Source organism: Talpa europaea, assembly GCF_964194135.1.
Source record: "Talpa europaea genome assembly, chromosome: 13".
Taxonomy (NCBI): Eukaryota; Metazoa; Chordata; class Mammalia; order Eulipotyphla; family Talpidae; genus Talpa; species Talpa europaea.
The window spans coordinates 79,798,162-79,815,538 of record NC_140080.1 but is presented as its reverse complement, the minus strand read 5'-3'; the positions used below and the strand labels follow the sequence as shown (position 1 = coordinate 79,815,538).

The 17,377-nt window shown below is 40.9% G+C and overlaps 1 protein-coding gene across 1 annotated transcript; it reads left to right on the top strand.

Annotated features, from left to right (window-relative positions):
• Positions 1-8,202: 8,202 nt before the first annotated feature.
• IER3IP1 (immediate early response 3 interacting protein 1) lies at positions 8,203-16,193 on the top strand (the record flags this gene model as incomplete). Its single annotated transcript, XM_084252264.1, has 3 exons — positions 8,203-8,293; positions 14,096-14,197; positions 16,138-16,193. 3 exons carry the CDS (start codon positions 8,203-8,205, stop codon positions 16,191-16,193), a joined length of 249 nt encoding a protein of 82 aa, XP_084108390.1.
• Between the last annotated feature and the right edge of the window lie 1,184 nt (positions 16,194-17,377).

Genomic DNA, 17,377 nt, shown 5'->3' with positions numbered 1-17,377 from the left:
TGCTGAGCTGGAAAATCTTATTTCTTGAAACTTGAACAGGTCTCTACAAACAAATGCATAAACAGTCATCTGCATTGTATTATTATATTTACTTATGTCTGTGTCTAAAAACACAAAAGACATTTTTTGTGCCCCCAGCTCCAGGAAAAGTCTGTTGGAAGAAAACCATGTGGCTTTCCTACTACTTAGAAAAAGGAAATGTTGTCTATAATATAGCAGATTTCCAGCACAATCACAGTCCCCAAATTCTTCCTTACATCTGTAAATATTCTTCCTGATTAACTTTGGTTTCCCTAATCACCTCCTACCTCTTCCTTCCATCTCCCTGAGTATATAAGATTAATAAGGTTACATTTGCAAAGAGAGATCTTTCTTTAATAAGCTACATAAATAACAATGGACATAAGAACCTCCCTTGGGAGATACTAATTAATTCTCAAAACCCCTAAGAGGTTTCATTTCTTTAGCATTAAGTAACAAGGAAGGAAAAAATATTGGCAACAACAGATGGGTGTTCCATCTTCTGGAACAGAACTTTTTATTCTTAACTCTTAACAAACCAAGGCTAATTGAACCTTGTAGATGCTCCAGAACTAAACTGAATTGGAATGGTATTTTCATATATTCTAAGGCTTGAAAACTAATACTAAAAACATAAATATGGTCAAAGATTTTAGTGCTACCACTTTTATCTTGAAAATTGTTTATGCTATCTATTGTCTACAAAATAAATCCCAAGTTCTTACCTGTTATTCAAGGTAAGATCAGATAATTCAGGTAAGAATGTATAGTTTAGACCCAGTCTATACTGGCTGTCTCAGCAGTCTCCCTATGTTGGTTCCAGTTCTTACCTTCTTGCTTTTGCTGACACATTTTCCACCTGAAGGCCCTCCTTTCCTCTCTTCTTCAGAGAACTCTGTCCTACCCTCAAATTTCAGCAACTCAAATCTACCCCTGGCTCTGCCTTTCCAGGCCTTCCTTTTAAAAATCTTTATTTTGCCCTCATTATTAATAGTTTGATTAGCTATAGAATTTTAGGTCCAAAATTATTTTCCTTCAAGACCTTGAAAGAAGCACACCACTATCTTCTATATATAGTGCTAATCATTTTCTCATTTCTTTAATAGATAACATTTTTCCTCCCTTGAAATTTTAGAGTCTTCTTTTTAATAGGATTTGAGATTTAAGATTTAATAATTTTTGAAATTTCATGATGATGGGCCCAGGTAATGATTTTTAAAAACCATTTAACCTACTCAGTATCAGTGGATCTTTAAGTTTGAATACTCATACACTTTTCATCTCTGCATTTTTTTATTTTTTATTATTATTTCCTCCCTATATTTCTGTCCTTATGAAACTCCCATTTTTCTATTTTCTTTCTTTCTGCTCACATTTTTTGTATCGACTTTTTGTCTATTTTCTGGGCTATTTCCTCAACCTTATCTTCCAATGAACTCTTTTAAAGGGCTATCACATTTTGAATTTTAAGAAATTAATTTTAAGAAAATTTGTTTTTCTCTGGTAGTTGATTTTGTATAGAAATGGGGGGGGATCCTGTTTAAATGCCTTTCAAATCACTTTTAAGACTGTTAATTAGACTTTTATTTATCTCTGTTCTCTTCTGAGATCAATTTTACTGATTATTCATCTTAGTCTTTCCTTTCACATTGCTTGTTTTCCCTGTACCTCCTGCTTACCTGCTTATGTTTGTTAACAGTAAACTTGAGTGGATCTATACAATGGTGTGGGGAGAATTACCTTGCTAGAAGTTCTATGCAGTTGAAAAGTATGAAACTGGCAACTTAGCAAGTGCAGGCTGTGTACTATACTAGACTGTGTCCAAGCAGTTTGGGATTCAGGGCTGGAAAGCTGAATATTTCACATGCAGATCATCAATCAATCTGCCTGTTTTCAGCCCTGCATCAGATAATCTTCGGGTTCTCTATTGTATGCCTGGCTCTGAATCAGGAGCTTTTGTGAGATTCTTCAGGACAGTGGCTTTCACCTCCCCTGCAATCCATTCATGTTTTTTTCTGACTAAAGTTTTATCCACTGAGTGTCCATCCATACACTTCCTTCCTTTTTTTTTTTTTTTTGTCTTCCAGATATTGTTGAAATTGCTTTTGTCCCTCTGTATCTTTGCTATTACAAAGGTATTTTCTTTTTTTTATTCTTTTATAATTTAGTGGAGTCTTAAGAAGGAGTATATGTGAGAAATACATGTACTTGATGCACCATCTTGAACTAGAAGTAAAGCATATATATTTAAAAGTTCTCAGGTGATTTGACAACCAGCCAGTTTGGAAAACGCTGTTATACATTATCTTTTGTTCCCACTTTCCCTTTATTTTAACACTTAATATATACTGCTTTGTAGCTCCATGTACTCTGTGGTTCATTTTTCTTAGTAGTTGACAATTTTCATCAAAGCAGAAGTATATCCAATGACTATTTGTGCTTAGTTTCCTACATACATCACCCAACTCCTGCACAATGCAAAGCATATTTTAAAATTCCAATTCTGATAGAGTAAAAAAACAAATGAATGAGTGAAGGAATGACATGCATTTGAATGTTTTTTTATTCTGCTTTTATTTAGTGGGGTGGGCTTTTTTTTTTTTTTTTTTGGGAAATATAACTACTCAGCTATATGTAGCCATTGAGGATTAATCCCCTTTAAAAATAGATACAGTGACTCATTTTTATTTTGTAAGGAAACTTTCCACTTCCAAGAGCCCTATTTCCAGAAACACTTCATAATGCACAAGCTTTCAGCTTGCAAATGGTTTCATCTGAGTCTTATACCAGGAATAGCTTATATGAATCCATAAACATGAATGAGGCTCTTGTGGGATTTTCCTATTTTTGTCCATTGCTTACCTAAATAGAACCCATTTCGGTGAATTCTACTGCCATAAACCCATTTAAACTCAAGGTTGCCATTGTAAATAATAGGGTTAAAAGCTAACATGCCTCAGTCATCATTGATTCATATCTCAGACATAGGCAACAAAATAAATATATGTATTAAAATATAGCAGGATAAAAATGCTTCAAACCAATAATCCATTTTTATCATTCTTTAAGATGAGGTCTAAATTTTTAATAAATAACATGCATAATCCTTATCTCAATGAACTATTTTTTAATGAATTCAGGAATAGAAATGCTGAGATATAAAAATAGGAATGGAAAAAGAACTGTCAACATATTTACTGAAGAATTATTCTAAGATCTGATTTGTAAAAATGTTCTCTTTACCACATACCTGATATTTTTCTTTGAGTTAGTGAAAGGTTTTAGTCAGTTTAAATAGTAACTATTTTTTAATCACTAAATATTTTCATTTTTTACAGGTGATATGGGTGTTATGCATACCCTTTGAGTCAAATAGGATCATGGGGATGAAATCCAGGTTGTGGGAAGTTCTAAAAGACAAATGGTCCATCTTTCTCAACAAAGAAAGTCTTTTCCTCACTTGGCTTTAAAAGAGGCACTTGGGCTCCTCTGGGAAGAATAAACTTTGGAGAGGCAAAAGTGGAGTCATAGAGGGGCCTCCCTGGTAGCACAGTGGGTTACACATCAGCACCATGAAGCAATCCACAGCTACTGCAGCAATAGCTACTGCAGCAGTTTGATCCCAGCCAGGGGGCTAATCCACATGGTGCAGCAGACCTTTCCTATCTCACCTGCAGCTCCCCTCAGCAGTGTATTTCAGTGGATCCGCCTGTTCTGCTCCCCACTCTGTCTCTGGTGAATCCTCTCTCTCATATGCACACATATACCCCGCCCTGCATCTCAAGCCTACACTCCAGTTCTTGTATGTATAAATAAATAAATAAATAAATAAATAAATAAATAAATCTTTTAAAAAGAAAATACTCCATATTAACAGTTACAGAGAAAATCTGAAGCAAGTGGTTTAAGATGTTAAAGTGTGCCGTCTATCAATCCTAAAGAGAAAAAAAACTGAAGAGAAAAAAATCAAGACTTAAAGAAGCAAAAGAGAGATATTTGTCTCTGAAATTGAAAAAAGTTTTGTCTTCTATAGTAGTATCCTGTAGGATATCTAACAAGAATGCATGAAAATATTTTATATAGATGAGACACAGGGCAAGCTAGGGTTATTAGGCAGTTTTAGGGACAGTGCAGGAGGGGACCTCTGAAGAATTAAGGGAGGCTTCAGAGATAAGGACAACCAAGGGAATGTAACCAATTCCGCTGGGAAAAACAAACATCCCAGGACCATTGATAACAAAATGGGAAAAACAAACATTCCAGGATGGTCCTGGTTTTCTTCAGGTGATAAAGGTGTAACAAATGGGGAAAGACAAACCTGTTAGATAAGGAATGTGAAGATCTCCCACTCACTAGCAAATTAAGTGAGACAGCCAAGAACTGACCAATCACAAAGAGACTGGTAGAGCTTTAGAATAATCAGGGAAAGAAAGTATATATTCCCTGAGATACGACTCCACTTTGGCTTCCTTGCCCCTCCCAGGCCTGGTTCCCTGGCCTGGGAGTCCCACTTTATTTCTGCTCTTTTTCTCCTCAATAAACTTTCTTCTTCTTCTAAACAAACCTGCCTTTGCTCGCTTGCTTGCCTGAGCGTCTGCGAAGTTCCTGCTGCGGCTTCGTGAGACACCAACCCGTGGGGGGGTCTAGCGGCTGGGGCTCAGCGCTGCCCTGCAGCCTGGAATCCGTTCCTGGCTGGGAGACTAGGCCTGACAATTCCGGTATCATAGACATCAGAAGTTCAGCACCAACAAAGCAAGTTCTAGTTTTAAATAAACCATAATCAGTAATTTTTTCCCAAAATCCTAAAATGCAAAATATGCCTCTTACCAAGTTCTTTTTTCACAGGACAGATTTTTTTTTTTTTAAAGGAGACAACTGTTTGATAAATATATTAAAAAGATTCCTGGTCTTTTGAATTTTTTTTGCAAGTAAGGATATAAGAGGAACAATTCTTTTTAAGGATATGGTCTGCTGTTGTCAGCTTAGACCACAAACCTGGATTATTATAAAAATAATGAATCAGATAATCTGCTAGTAGTGTAACAGGGTGGTCCCCAGGAAAGGGGGAGGTTCCCTGGTTTGGGCTGCCCCTCTCCCTGTCCTATAACAGTAGCAGCTGTACATTATCTTATATTTGAAGCTGCTTTTGCTGGGGTTAGAGATGGGAGAAGGGGTGATGCTGAAGCAACCTTAGAGATCAGAATCACCTAATTTTATGATGAAGTAATTTGATTCTTTTGCTAATGAAAGAACTGGATCATGTGAGTTGCAACCCAGAGGCAAGTGACACAAATTATCTGTAGGAGGGCTTATGCCCACCTCCACTTCACCCACCCCCATATTCTCCAGTCATCCCCCTTTACCTCTTGTCCTCAGAAAGCATGCAATCTAATAAAAAAAAAATATATACAGTTCACTGCTCAACCAAAGCTTACACACAAGGCCCTCTGGTATTTCCTTCCTCTGTCCAGTCAAGCACAGAAATCTTGGCATGGTAGCTGTCCACTTACAGGTATAATTTTCCTTCTCTGTCACCAGAGTCTAGAGTTTTACGGGCCTCAATAATGGGAGGATTTGTCAGTGTACTGTTGTTTCTCTTTATCTTCTGTGTTTATTCCTATCTGATGTGCACTTAGGGCCAATTCTGGAGATAATGTTTATTTATGTGTGTGGAATTGATATATCTCTTTATCCCTATAGACCCTAACTAGAAATTAAGTTTAATTTCTTCTTGGGAGTTTAATTATTTTGTTCTTCCTTCTTCTATTTCTTCCAGTATTAGCAACACAAGAGCTTCCAAAGTTCTGGGACTGAATGTGCTGCTTTTCCCCTTTTCTTTTTTCTCTCTCTTTTTTTTTTAAGATTTTTAAAATTTATTTATGCATACAAGAGCTGGGGTACAGGCCAAAGATGCAGGGGTGAGAGGATTCACCAGAGACAACAGGCAGATCGACTGAAGTACACTGCTAAGGGGAGCAGCAGGCAAGTCAGGAGAGGTCTGCTGCACCATGTAGGTTGCTCCCTGGCCAGCCAGGGATTGAACTTGCTGCAGAGGCTGCAGATTGCTTCATAGTGCGGTGCTTAACCCTTTGCGCCGACAGGGAGGCCCTGCTTGTCCTCTTTTCTATCTTAGGGAGCCCTAAGAAGTTCAAGATGTAAATACTTTACATACTTGTCCTCAAACAATATCTAAAATTTAACATGATGGAACTCAGCCTCTTAACTGCTGCTGTCAAATATAAACAAAGCCAGATACCAGCCAGAGTAGCAAAGACAGATTTTAATCTGTAATATACTATTGCAATAGGGAGGAGGGTCAAGTGTGGACTGAATTTAAATTCCATTTGTACAGAGGTGACTATTCTAAGGAGGGCATTTACAGGGAGAATTGGGAGAAGAGAGGAGGAAGGTGGGTGGATGGGAGGGAGTTTAATAAAAGTCAGGGGAAGTGAAAAATTACAAAGGGGGGGTCAGTGTAAATGTTGATTAGGTCAGCTGTGTCTGCTAGCTGGCAAGATCAAAGGTAGGATTTTACCTTCCCTTGGAGACTGAGAGGCCTACACTTCCTGATGATTATATTTAAAGGAGTGGCTTTCAGATCTTTTGGAAGACATTCCTAAATTGTAAGAAATGCATCTACATCTCAAAGGGAGAAAGGAAGGATTCACATTTGCAAGTCCTCTAAGAAAGGTGATCAGGGAATGGGCTAAAACAAAGAGTTGGTTCTTTTGGCAGCCTCCAGCTTTCTCAGGCAGGTACTTTAAGAAAGGTTGGGGACATGCTAGGAATGGGGCCTTGTGCCGTTCAAAACTATGTTAGTGGTAGTTTAAAATGTTGAATGTGAGGGTAGAGGGGTGGATGAAATAATTCGTGTTGAGACTCTGAAGTTTGTGTAGGTCATGGTTGAGTCTCAGCAAGAGGGCTTAAAGGAGCCTGGCTAGAATTTGATAGCGGAGAGAACGTTTCTCATTGAGTAATTTTAAGACCTGTTATTTTATTTTAAAAAAAATTTTTTTTACTTCACAAAGCCTCCATTTCTTTGTCTGTAAAAGAGGAAAATTAACATCTTATGCATGTGTTGGGAGGATCGAATCCAGAGCTGTGCAGTTGAAAGACACCGCTGAAAGGTTCAGCGCGGTAAAGAAAAGGAGAGCCAGGCTACATTTCTCAAAGGGAGGGAAAGTTTATTGCGCCCCGGGCGGACCTCACAGACCCAAGGCGGGGGTCAGTGGAATCGCGCACGTTGTTAGGGGGAAGCAGGGTTTTATAGGGCGAGGAGAGGTCAGGTGGGTAGTTGGGCTCGTACGGCGGGAAAAGTTTGTAGGGCAGGTAGAGGTTCTTTGAGACAAGACTCGTAGGGGGAGGGGGGAAGCTCATTGTCTGAGTCCTCCAGGCAGGTATCCGCATTCCTGCCCCCCAGGTGGGCTTCCTGGTTGGCTCCAGCATTCTGGCTTCCTGCAGGGACCTTTCAGTTAGGGGGAAGCAGGGTTTTATAGGGTGAGGAGGGGTCAGGTGGAAAGTTGGGCTCCCACGGCGGGAAAAAGTTTGTTGGGCGGGGGGAGTTTCGTGGGGTAGGTAGAGGTTCTTTGTCTGAGAAGAGACTCGTAGGGGAGTGGGGAGGCTCATTTTCTGAGTCCTCCAGGCAGGTTTTCCACATTCCTGCCCCCAGGTGGGCTACCTGGTGGGTTTCTGCATTCCGGCCTCCTGCATGGACCTTTCAACCACAAGCTTCACACGTCATTTTCAATGCACTCAAAGCCACAATCTTAAAAAAGCCGGAAAAAAAAAACAACAACAGTAAAAATCAATGTTAGTCCTTTATTTCCCTAATATACTAAAACATTTTTTAATTATTGGGAGATTTTACGTTGTTTTCGTCCTAAATCTTCGAAGTTCGGTGTGTATTTCACCCTTACAGCACCTCGATTCGCTCTGGACCAGGCTCATCTCAAGAATTCCAAGTCCACAAGCGACACTGCACGAGTCAACACGGGTCTAGACAGCAGGCGGACTGGCCTCCGCGGCGCAGCGCAGCGCGGGCGTGTCGCAGCCAGACAGGGCGGAGCGTCGCGGAGGCGTTTTGGGCCTCGCGAGCCTCCGTAGGAGCGCGCGGGCGGCGGCGGCGCCACGTCCCCTGCGGCGGCCGGAGCGCGACGCGCTGGGCTTGGGCGCTCGGTAACTATGGCCTTTACCCTGTACTCGCTGCTGCAGGCGGCCCTGCTGTGCGTCAACGCCATCGCGGTGCTCCACGAAGAACGCTTCCTCAAGAACAGTGAGTCGGGCCCGGGGCGGGCCGAGATGGCGGCGGCGGAGCCCGGGGGCGCGGACCCGAGCCTCGCCGCGTCGGGGGATTGGGGGGCCGGGGGGGGGCGACGTGCAGCCGCGGGCTCTCCCTTGGGGGTCTTTCCTTGAGGTGGTGTCGGTGGGGAGGTGGGAGGGAGCTGAGTCTCTCTCAGGGGCCAGGCTTTACTCAGCAGCGGCTGAAGGCTGTTGTGATACCCACCCGGCGCCGGCCCGGGGGCGGGGGGCGGGGGGCGAGGGCGGGGGCCCGGGACGCCCCTGCCTGCCAGAGTTAGGTTAGTGGGTAGTAGTCTGGCATGGCTCTGCATCGCGTTTATTAGTCAGAAATCCGGGTCTGAGTTTTCAGTTGATAAGGGAGGGGCGTGGCTCGTTTGGAGCGTAGGTAATTGGAAGAATGAACTGAAAGGGTTAGGGGGCTTCCTGGGCTTTGGGGGTCAGAGGAGAGGGAAAGTACTGGGGTTCTCATTACATCCAGCCATCACGTTCCGAGGAAAGTTTATTCAGCACAACTTTTTTTTTTTTTAAAGGTTTATTTATTTATGCATACAAGAGCAGGGGTACAGGCCAGAGGTGCGGGGGTGAGAGGATTCACCAGAGACAGAGTGGGGAACAGAACAGGCAAGACTGACTGAAATACACTGCTGAGGGGAGCAGTGGGTGAGACAGACAGGAGAGGTCTGCCATGCCATGTGGGTTTCTCCCTGGCCGGCCGGGGATCGAACTTGTGCTGCAGAGGTCGTGGATTGCTTCATAGTGCGGTTGCTTTACCTCTTGCGCCACCAGGGAGGCCCTATAAAGCACAACTTTTTAGGTGCCCAGGATGTGCCAGTAATTGTGCTAGAACCTAAAAATAGAGAGGCACAAGTTATGCCTACCTGCACTCCAAAGTTCACCAGTCTCTGTGCCACCCTAGGCAGGCGGCTTCTTGCAATGTGAGGCAAAATTGAGGCAGGCCACTTTATGATGTGCCTCGTTTGTCACAGTATGCCAGCTATGTCTGTGTGAATCACTGAAACTCAAACCAATAAGGAAGATTGATTCGTTTCATTTATTCCTTCAGGCAAGATTTATTGAGCACAAATTATATGCAAGGCCCATGTAATAGAACCTGAGATTACAACAGTTGCCTTGCCCTTCTAATGGAAATTAATCTAAATAAAATCTGAACAAGTCACAATAACAGGTAATGCAGAATATTATGAAAGACAAGTGCAGAATGGCACTAACCTATGAATCTGGGAAAACATCTTGGAGGAGGTGTGTTTAACCCAAAACCTGATAAATGAGTAAATATTAAGTAAGTAGGTGTGAAGGGTTGGGAGAAGTTGGTAGCATTAGGAGTGCTAGCTGGTGTGAAAACTCTGAGGCAGTTGAAAATAAGGTCTTAAACAGATCTGTAACCAGATTTGTGTTTGATTTGCAAGATCTTTCTGACTACAGTGTGGAGAACAGATTGGATGGATAAAAGAGTGGATATGGGAAGCACCATTCCTAACAGGGCTGTAGATATGCTGGGTATAATATCAGTTGAGTTTGTATAAGAACAATAATAATAATAACTAACACTTAGCCAAAGTCTGTATCAAGTGCTTTACATATATTACCCTGTGTAACTCACAACAATCCTATGAGATAGGTACTGAGGAACCTGAAGCATAATAGAGAGTAAATTTTCAAAAGTCACACAGCTAGAAAGTGACTACGATTCAAACATAGGCATTCTTACTCAAAGAATCCATCTCTTTACCACTGTTTTATACAGGAAAGTAGGAAGGATCATCTTGTGGGTTGAATTGTATCCCACCCAAAAGATGTATTGAAGTCTTAGCCCTAGGTACCTGTGTATGTGACCTTCTTGCAAAACAGGGTCTTTGCAGGTGTAATCAATCAGGTTAAGGTAAGTTATATTGAATTAGGATGCATTCTAGATCCCACCTCAAATATGTTGTCCATATAAGGAGAGAGATAGAGATGCACAGACCCACTCAAGAGGAAGCATTGTAGGGCCTCCCTGGTGGCGCAGCGGTTGAGCACTGGGCTGTGAAGCTGCCCGCAGCCTCTGCAGCCCCGGTTCGATCCCCAGCCACCGGGGAGGGTCCCACATGGCGCGCAGACCTCTCCTGCCATGCCTGCTGCTCCCCTCAGCAGTGTCCTCCATCTGTCTGCCTGTTCTGCTCCCCGCTCTGGCTCTGGTGAATTCTCTCACCCTCCTGTGCTTCTGATTGTACCCAGTGCTTGTATAAATAAAAAAATCTTTAAAAAAAAAAAAAAAAGGAAGCATTGTAGCCACAAAGTCAAAGAATGCCTAGGATTACCAGTAGCTACCTGAAGCTAGGAAGAGAGATGGATGATATTATCCCTTAACGTCCCGTATGGAACCAACTTGATTTGAGATTTCTACTCTCCTGAGTTGTGAGAAAATAAATCTCTATTGCGGCAAACCACAACAAAGCGATGCTTTGTTATGATAGCCCTAGGAAATTATAAGTCAGAAGAACATAACTTGGTGTTTGCAATCAGAAATTTTTGCCATTTAAATTCATTCCTAAAATTATAGCAGCAACTCTTGGCTGGTCTTAACCATTTGTTCCTTGCTAGACCCTCTAGCTTTTGAAGTCACAAGAAAACCACAGAATTAAATCTTTCTCTTTAAACAAGCAAAGCCCTTAAAACTTTGGCCAGGTTCCTTATAAAAACAACTGAGACTCTCTAAGTAGCAGTTTGAGGGAAAACTATTTTAGTAAAATGTAATCCCTGGAATTACATCTGGTCTTTTCACTTGTTACCTTGTATTTATTTGTGGAATATCTAAAGAAATGGTTTGCTCTCTTTAGCTAAAATTCCATTTTCTTTTTCATCCTAGTGTCATAAGAATAGAGATGAGTCTAGAATTAACTGAGAACTTGGTCAGTTAATTTCATTGTAGACCCCGTATTGTAGTTTTGTCAGAGTAGTTTAGTGTAGAAAAATGTATTTTTTTCTGGGACTTGCTTCTTTAATTGTGTAAAGACATATTTAAACACCTTATTAGAACAGGCCTAAGAGAATGAAAGAGTTTTGGAAGTTATCATTTATGATAAAAATTGAATGAATGATCAGATAGCCCTGCATTCAGAAGCTGCCACATGGAACATGTGCAACAGTTAGTAATTAAGTGCAATAGGAGTATTTGAGGAACTGTGATGGGATATAAGGCTAGAATGTCAACTTGAGCAGCAGGCAGTGGGAATCCCCACATGATTGTGAGGTGGAAAGGTCTGACCTTTAAGGAAGAAAACTCAAGAGATTGACACAGCGAGATTTCAGAGGCATCTTAGGAAACAGTTGTAGAGACTGTGACAGTAACCACTGCGATCTATGGTGGTTGTACAACTCAAAAAACTGTGAACTGAGAAGGCCGTGGTACCAGCCCCAACCCAAAGGCCCTCTAGAGAAAGAATTCACCAACAAGCACTAGTAGTTGAAGCAGGCAAGGTTTTATTAGAGACTTGTCCATGAGGGAACTGGTGCTGGAAAGAATTTAGCCTGACTCTTCGAAGGGACTTAGGAGGAGATAATTGACATGTAGCTCCATAAGATGGAAAGGAGAACAGTTTTATAGCTTGCTCTGGGTTGGGGTACACTCAGGCATGCACAGATGAGTTACATTCCAACTGCACATACATGGGCTCTCAGCCTTTTCCTCCTGGAAATTGTGAGATCTAACCCTTTTTGTCTAACATGGCATCTTATGGTCAGTAGGGTGGACCAAATTGTTTGGACAGGGTGTCGGGACAGGGCCCACCACTCCAGGATACAGTAAATTGTTCAACAGGACTTGGGGCAACTGTTACCCAATCAACGGTAACTTCTTTTACCTAGATTGTTTCTTTCTTTTTTTTTTTATTTTTTTTAAGATTTATTTATTTTATTTATACAAGCACTGGGTATAGGCAGAAGCCTGGGAGGGTGAGAATTCACCAGAGCCAGAGCAGGGAACAGAATAGGCAGACTGACGAAATACACTCCTGAGGGGAGCAGCGGGCATGGCAGGAGAGGTCTGCGGCCATGTGGGACCCTTGCTGGTGGCCGGGGATCCAATGGCTCTGCAGAGGCTGCTGCGGGCAGCTTCACAGCCCAGCACTCAACAGCTGCACCACCGGGGGAGGCCTTACCTAGATTGTTTCTTAAGTACAATGTGAACTAAGTCTTAAAGGGTGAATAAAGATCAAAGCACATCAGCTCTGTTGTGAACTCGAATGTTAAATTAGTTTTAAAGATTTATTTTTATTTATGCATACAAGAACTGGGGTGTAGGCCAGGGTTGGGGGGCCGGGGGCAGTGAGAGGATTCACCAGAGACAGAGAGGGGAGAAGAACTTGTGGATCTACTGAAATACACTACCGAGGGATACAATGGGCAAGAAAGAGAGGTCTGCTGTGCAGTGTGGGTTAGCTCCCTGGCCAGGGATCGAAGTCATGCTGCAGTGGCTGACGACAGTTTGATAGCGCTAAGAACTTTAACCACCAAGAAGGCCCTATTAAATTATTTGTAAACCATGTGTTACAGTGTTGATGTGGCAATGAACATGAAACCTTTATTTAACCTTTATTTCAACCAAATAAAAGTTGATTTAAAAAAGTGAGATTGTTTCCTGATATTTGGTTCTTTCATATATAAAATAAATGAAGACTTGTTCTTTGTCTTCAGGTTTAAGGGTTATTATGTCAGGAATTAATTAAAGCCTGTAGTCATATGAGATTAAAAAAAAAAAGTAGTCATGTGAGATATGGCAGGTGGACCTGAAATGAGGGCAAGAGAAGAGCACATTGTAGAAATGAGGACATGGATGTCTTTAGGAGAATGTGTAAGGCAATAGAAAAAGAATTAGTAGGTGTGGGTCAAGAAAGTGATGCAGAGAGTAAAAGACCCATTTACAGAGAATAAGTGGGGTAGTGGACTAAATTCCTCACCTCAAAATTGAGAAAGGAAAAGGAGTGATCAAGAGGGGAAAAGTGTGCCCTGTTGGCAGGATGAAGCATTCTTTGAAGGCCTAGCCCAGCTGTGATAGGGCTTATGTTAAATTTCCCCAAATGATGTGAATTTCAGCTATAATGTTTTTAGACAGATTTGGGTTTTTAAAATTCTGGATTGAGCTGATTAATTAATCAGCTTGACACTATGCTTTGGTTTTCTGTTCTGACCTGAAAAATGTTTTATTACTTTGGGGGGACTAATCAGGGCAGTGTAGGCTTCTTCACTGAATGGAATGCCATGGAGTAATTTAGACTAAGGTTTTTTTTGTTTTTTTTTTTTTTTAAGATTTATTTATTTATACAAGAACTGAGGTACAGTCAGAGGCGCGAGAGGGTGAGAGAATTCACAAGAGACAGAGGGGGGAGCAGAACAGGCAGAAGGACAGACCTGAGGGGAGCAGTGGTCAAGGCAGGAGAGGTCTGTGTGCCATGTGGGAATCTCTCTGGCTGGCTGGGAATTGAACCCACACTGCAGAGGCTGCAGACAGCTTCACAGAACGGCGCTCAACCTGCTGCACCACCTGGAAGGCCCTAGACTAAGTTTTTTTTAATAAAAGTGGAAATGAAATTTGTTCATGCTGTCGAAAGTAAACAAAATCAACATATCCTAAGATATAACTCAGTATTTTAACTTTTAAGTCAAATGACTTTTGTATCTTTAACAAAAAGTAAGCTTATCTTTTAGAATATGACTAATGAAGGAGCAAGACAAGCACATAATAAATTTTAACACATCTAATCATCTTTCTGTTATGCAGTTGGCTGGGGAACAGACCAGGGAATTGGTGGATTCGGAGAGGAGCCAGGAATTAAGTCTCAGCTAATGAACCTTATTCGATCTGTAAGAACTGTGATGAGAGGTAAGGAGAAAAATTAGTGTAACTAAGTTTTAATTTTGTGGTTTGATTTAAAAAGCAAAACCTCTGAGTACAAATACTATCACATTGGTTTTTGTAATGCAATTTTTTTCTTTTTAACATGACTTTACTGCTTAAAAGTGTTGGTTTCTTTCTTAGTTTGCCTTTTATTTCTAAGCCAGTTCATGCAGTTCAGTGGTGTAATCATTTAACTCCTGCACCACCAAGGTGGCCCTGTTAAATTATTTTTTTTTAAAGATTTATTTATTTATTTATTTATTTATTTATTTATTTATTTATTTATTTATTTATTTATACAAGCACTGGGTACAGTCAGAAGCGCGGGAGGGTGAGAGAATCCACCAGAGCCAGAGCGGGGAGCAGAGCAGGCAGAAGGACCGAAGTACACTGCTGAGGGGAGCAGCGGGCGGCAGGAGAGGTCTGCGCGCCATGCGGGACCCTCCTCTGGTGGCCGGGGAGCAGCCGGGGATCGAACCGGCGCTGCAGAGGCTGCAGGCAGCTTCGCAACCCAGGGCTCAACCACTGCGCCACCGGGGAGGCCCCTTGTTAAATTATTTTTAAACCACATGTTACAGTCAGTGCTGATGTGGCAAAAGAGCATGAAACAATTGCATGAAATCATGCATGCATCAAACTGCATGAAATCATGCAGCTCAGTGGTATAAGCTGTATGTTAACCTCAGAGCTGAAAGACAATGAACTTCTTACCTCTAAAATGTGCTTTTTAAGTTGTAAAGTACTTTATAGTCTTGGAAGCCTTTCAAGAGAAAAATAAAAGTTCCATATCTACCATTCTATTGAAAAATATTTTATTTTAGACAACTTCACACTTTTTATTTAAAACCATTACAATCAGGCCATGTGCACAGGCTGTGTGTCTCCCTCTTTTATTAGCTGTTTTAATCATGGCTTTGGGTGAAATGATACATAGCTTCGTTCTTAATTTAGTGATAAAACTACTTTGGCACTTTTGAATCTTCTCTGCACTGTATTTTCTAATGCCAGGTGGTACTAGCAGTCATGAGGGTCTACTTCTGCCAGTGTGTTTGTGTTCTCAAAGCTGCACCAGCACTAGCCACTGATGTTTCACACTGAAGTAGATGTTCCATTGTGACCTTGATCCCTAGTCACACAATCCCTCTTTAAAATAAGTTTTGGATTTTCTGATCCAGCGCATATTTGAATGTTCGCTGTTTTGTTTTATTTTTTAAAGATTTATTTGTTTATGTATACAAGAGATGAGGTGGGGTACAGGCCAGAGATGCGAGGGGGTGAGAGGATCCACCAGAGACAGAGTGGGGAACAGAACAGGCAGACCGACGGAAATACACTGCTGAGGGGAGCAGCTGGTGAGACAGGAGAGTTCTGCTTCGCCATGTGGGTTTCTCTCTGGCGGCCCGGGGATTGAACTCGTGCTGCAGAGGCTGCGGATTGCTTCATAGTGCGGTGCTTAACCCCTTGCATCACCAGGGAGGCCGTGAATGTTCGCTGTTTTAGCTACTTGCAAATGATTATGATGGCAGGTTTTTATTTTATTTTTTTTAAGATTTATTTATTCATGTATAAAAGAGCTGGGGTACAGGCCAGAGATGCCAGGGGCAGAGGGAGGGCGGTGTGAGAGGATTCACCAGAGACAGAGCAGGGAACAGAACAGGCAGACCAACTGAAATACAGTGCTGAGGGACCAGCGGGCAAGACAGGAGAGCTCTGCTTCATCATGTGGGTTGCTGTCTGGCCGGGGATCAAACTCATGCTGCAGAGGCTGTGGATTGCTTCATCGTGCGGTGCTTAACCCCTTGTGCCACCAGAGAGGTCCCAATGGCAGGTTTTTAGATATTTCCCTCCATCCTTCCTAGATGCTAGTAACTTCTTTCTGATATTTCTTTTAGTAACCAACTCTTGTTTTTTTTTTTCCTTTGCAGTGCCATTGATAATAGTAAACTCAGTTGTAATTGTATTACTTTTATTGTTTGGGTGAAGATCAGTAGGGGAAATGGAGACTCAGAGGAAGAGATGCCACCAGAAGTGATTACTTCCATCATCATTGGAATATATACATCTTAACTGGTCATCCTTGCACTTGAAAAAAATGTAAAACTGACAATAAAACAAGAGTCCCTATTTATCTGATTTTTTAAATGTTGCAATTAAAATATCATTACAGAAAGATCAGATCATCAGAGGTAGTAGCTATCCAGGATTGGAATACATTTGATTGCTGACTATTAATAAAAGTTCATGCTATGGGGAACATTATTAAAGGGCATAGGACTGTCACTTCTCTGTTTTTTAGAGATTTTCTCTCAGTTCTCAGGGATAAATTTTTTTTCAAAGTTTTGAAGTTTCTTGTGACTATAATGGAAAGAGTGATTATCCTTCTAGATAAAATTTAAAGGATTTTTAAAAAGTATTTACAACACATAAAATGATAAATACATAATTTGGATAATTTTATTTTGAATTCCTTGGTTAAATGTTTTGTTGATATGTTGTCTTAGCTATGAAAAATTCAAATTTCTAGTAAAGATAGTAAATAATTATACTCTGATTTCATAACTATACTCTGATTTTAGAGAGAATTTTATAGTTGTTAGATAGTCACATGATGATAGTGATTGTGATTTTGTTTAAAGTTCTTTTCATGCACTTGCTATTTTATTAATTGGCCTGATAGGACCAAACCAGTATCTGCGTATTTTCATTGGTAGAAAAATCTATCTAAAAAAGTCTATGCCCTTTTTATAGTGATGACTTTTTAAAATCAGCATAAATATTATCCTTCAAGATTCATAAATAATCACAATGAAACTATTATATAACTTAGAAAAATTTTATTGTAAAGCAAGTATCTCTCCAAATTACCACATATCCATTTCTTGGAGACATAAAGACATTAAGTAAGGGTGTGAATTTTTTTTTTTTTAATTCTTCACTCTATCACTAAAGCATTCATGCTGAACAAGTTTTGTTGTTTTTTTGGTCTCAGATCATCCTATATATGCTTTTCTCATAATATTCTTTTATGCAGAAAGATTATATGTAAATGTTTTTTCTGGAAATTGGCAGTTTTAATATTTTAAAGGGGGGTGAAATGACATCTTTGTTTATAGAACATTTGTAAATAAAATAATTGTAAGTCAAGCATTTGTTTTTGTACCTGAG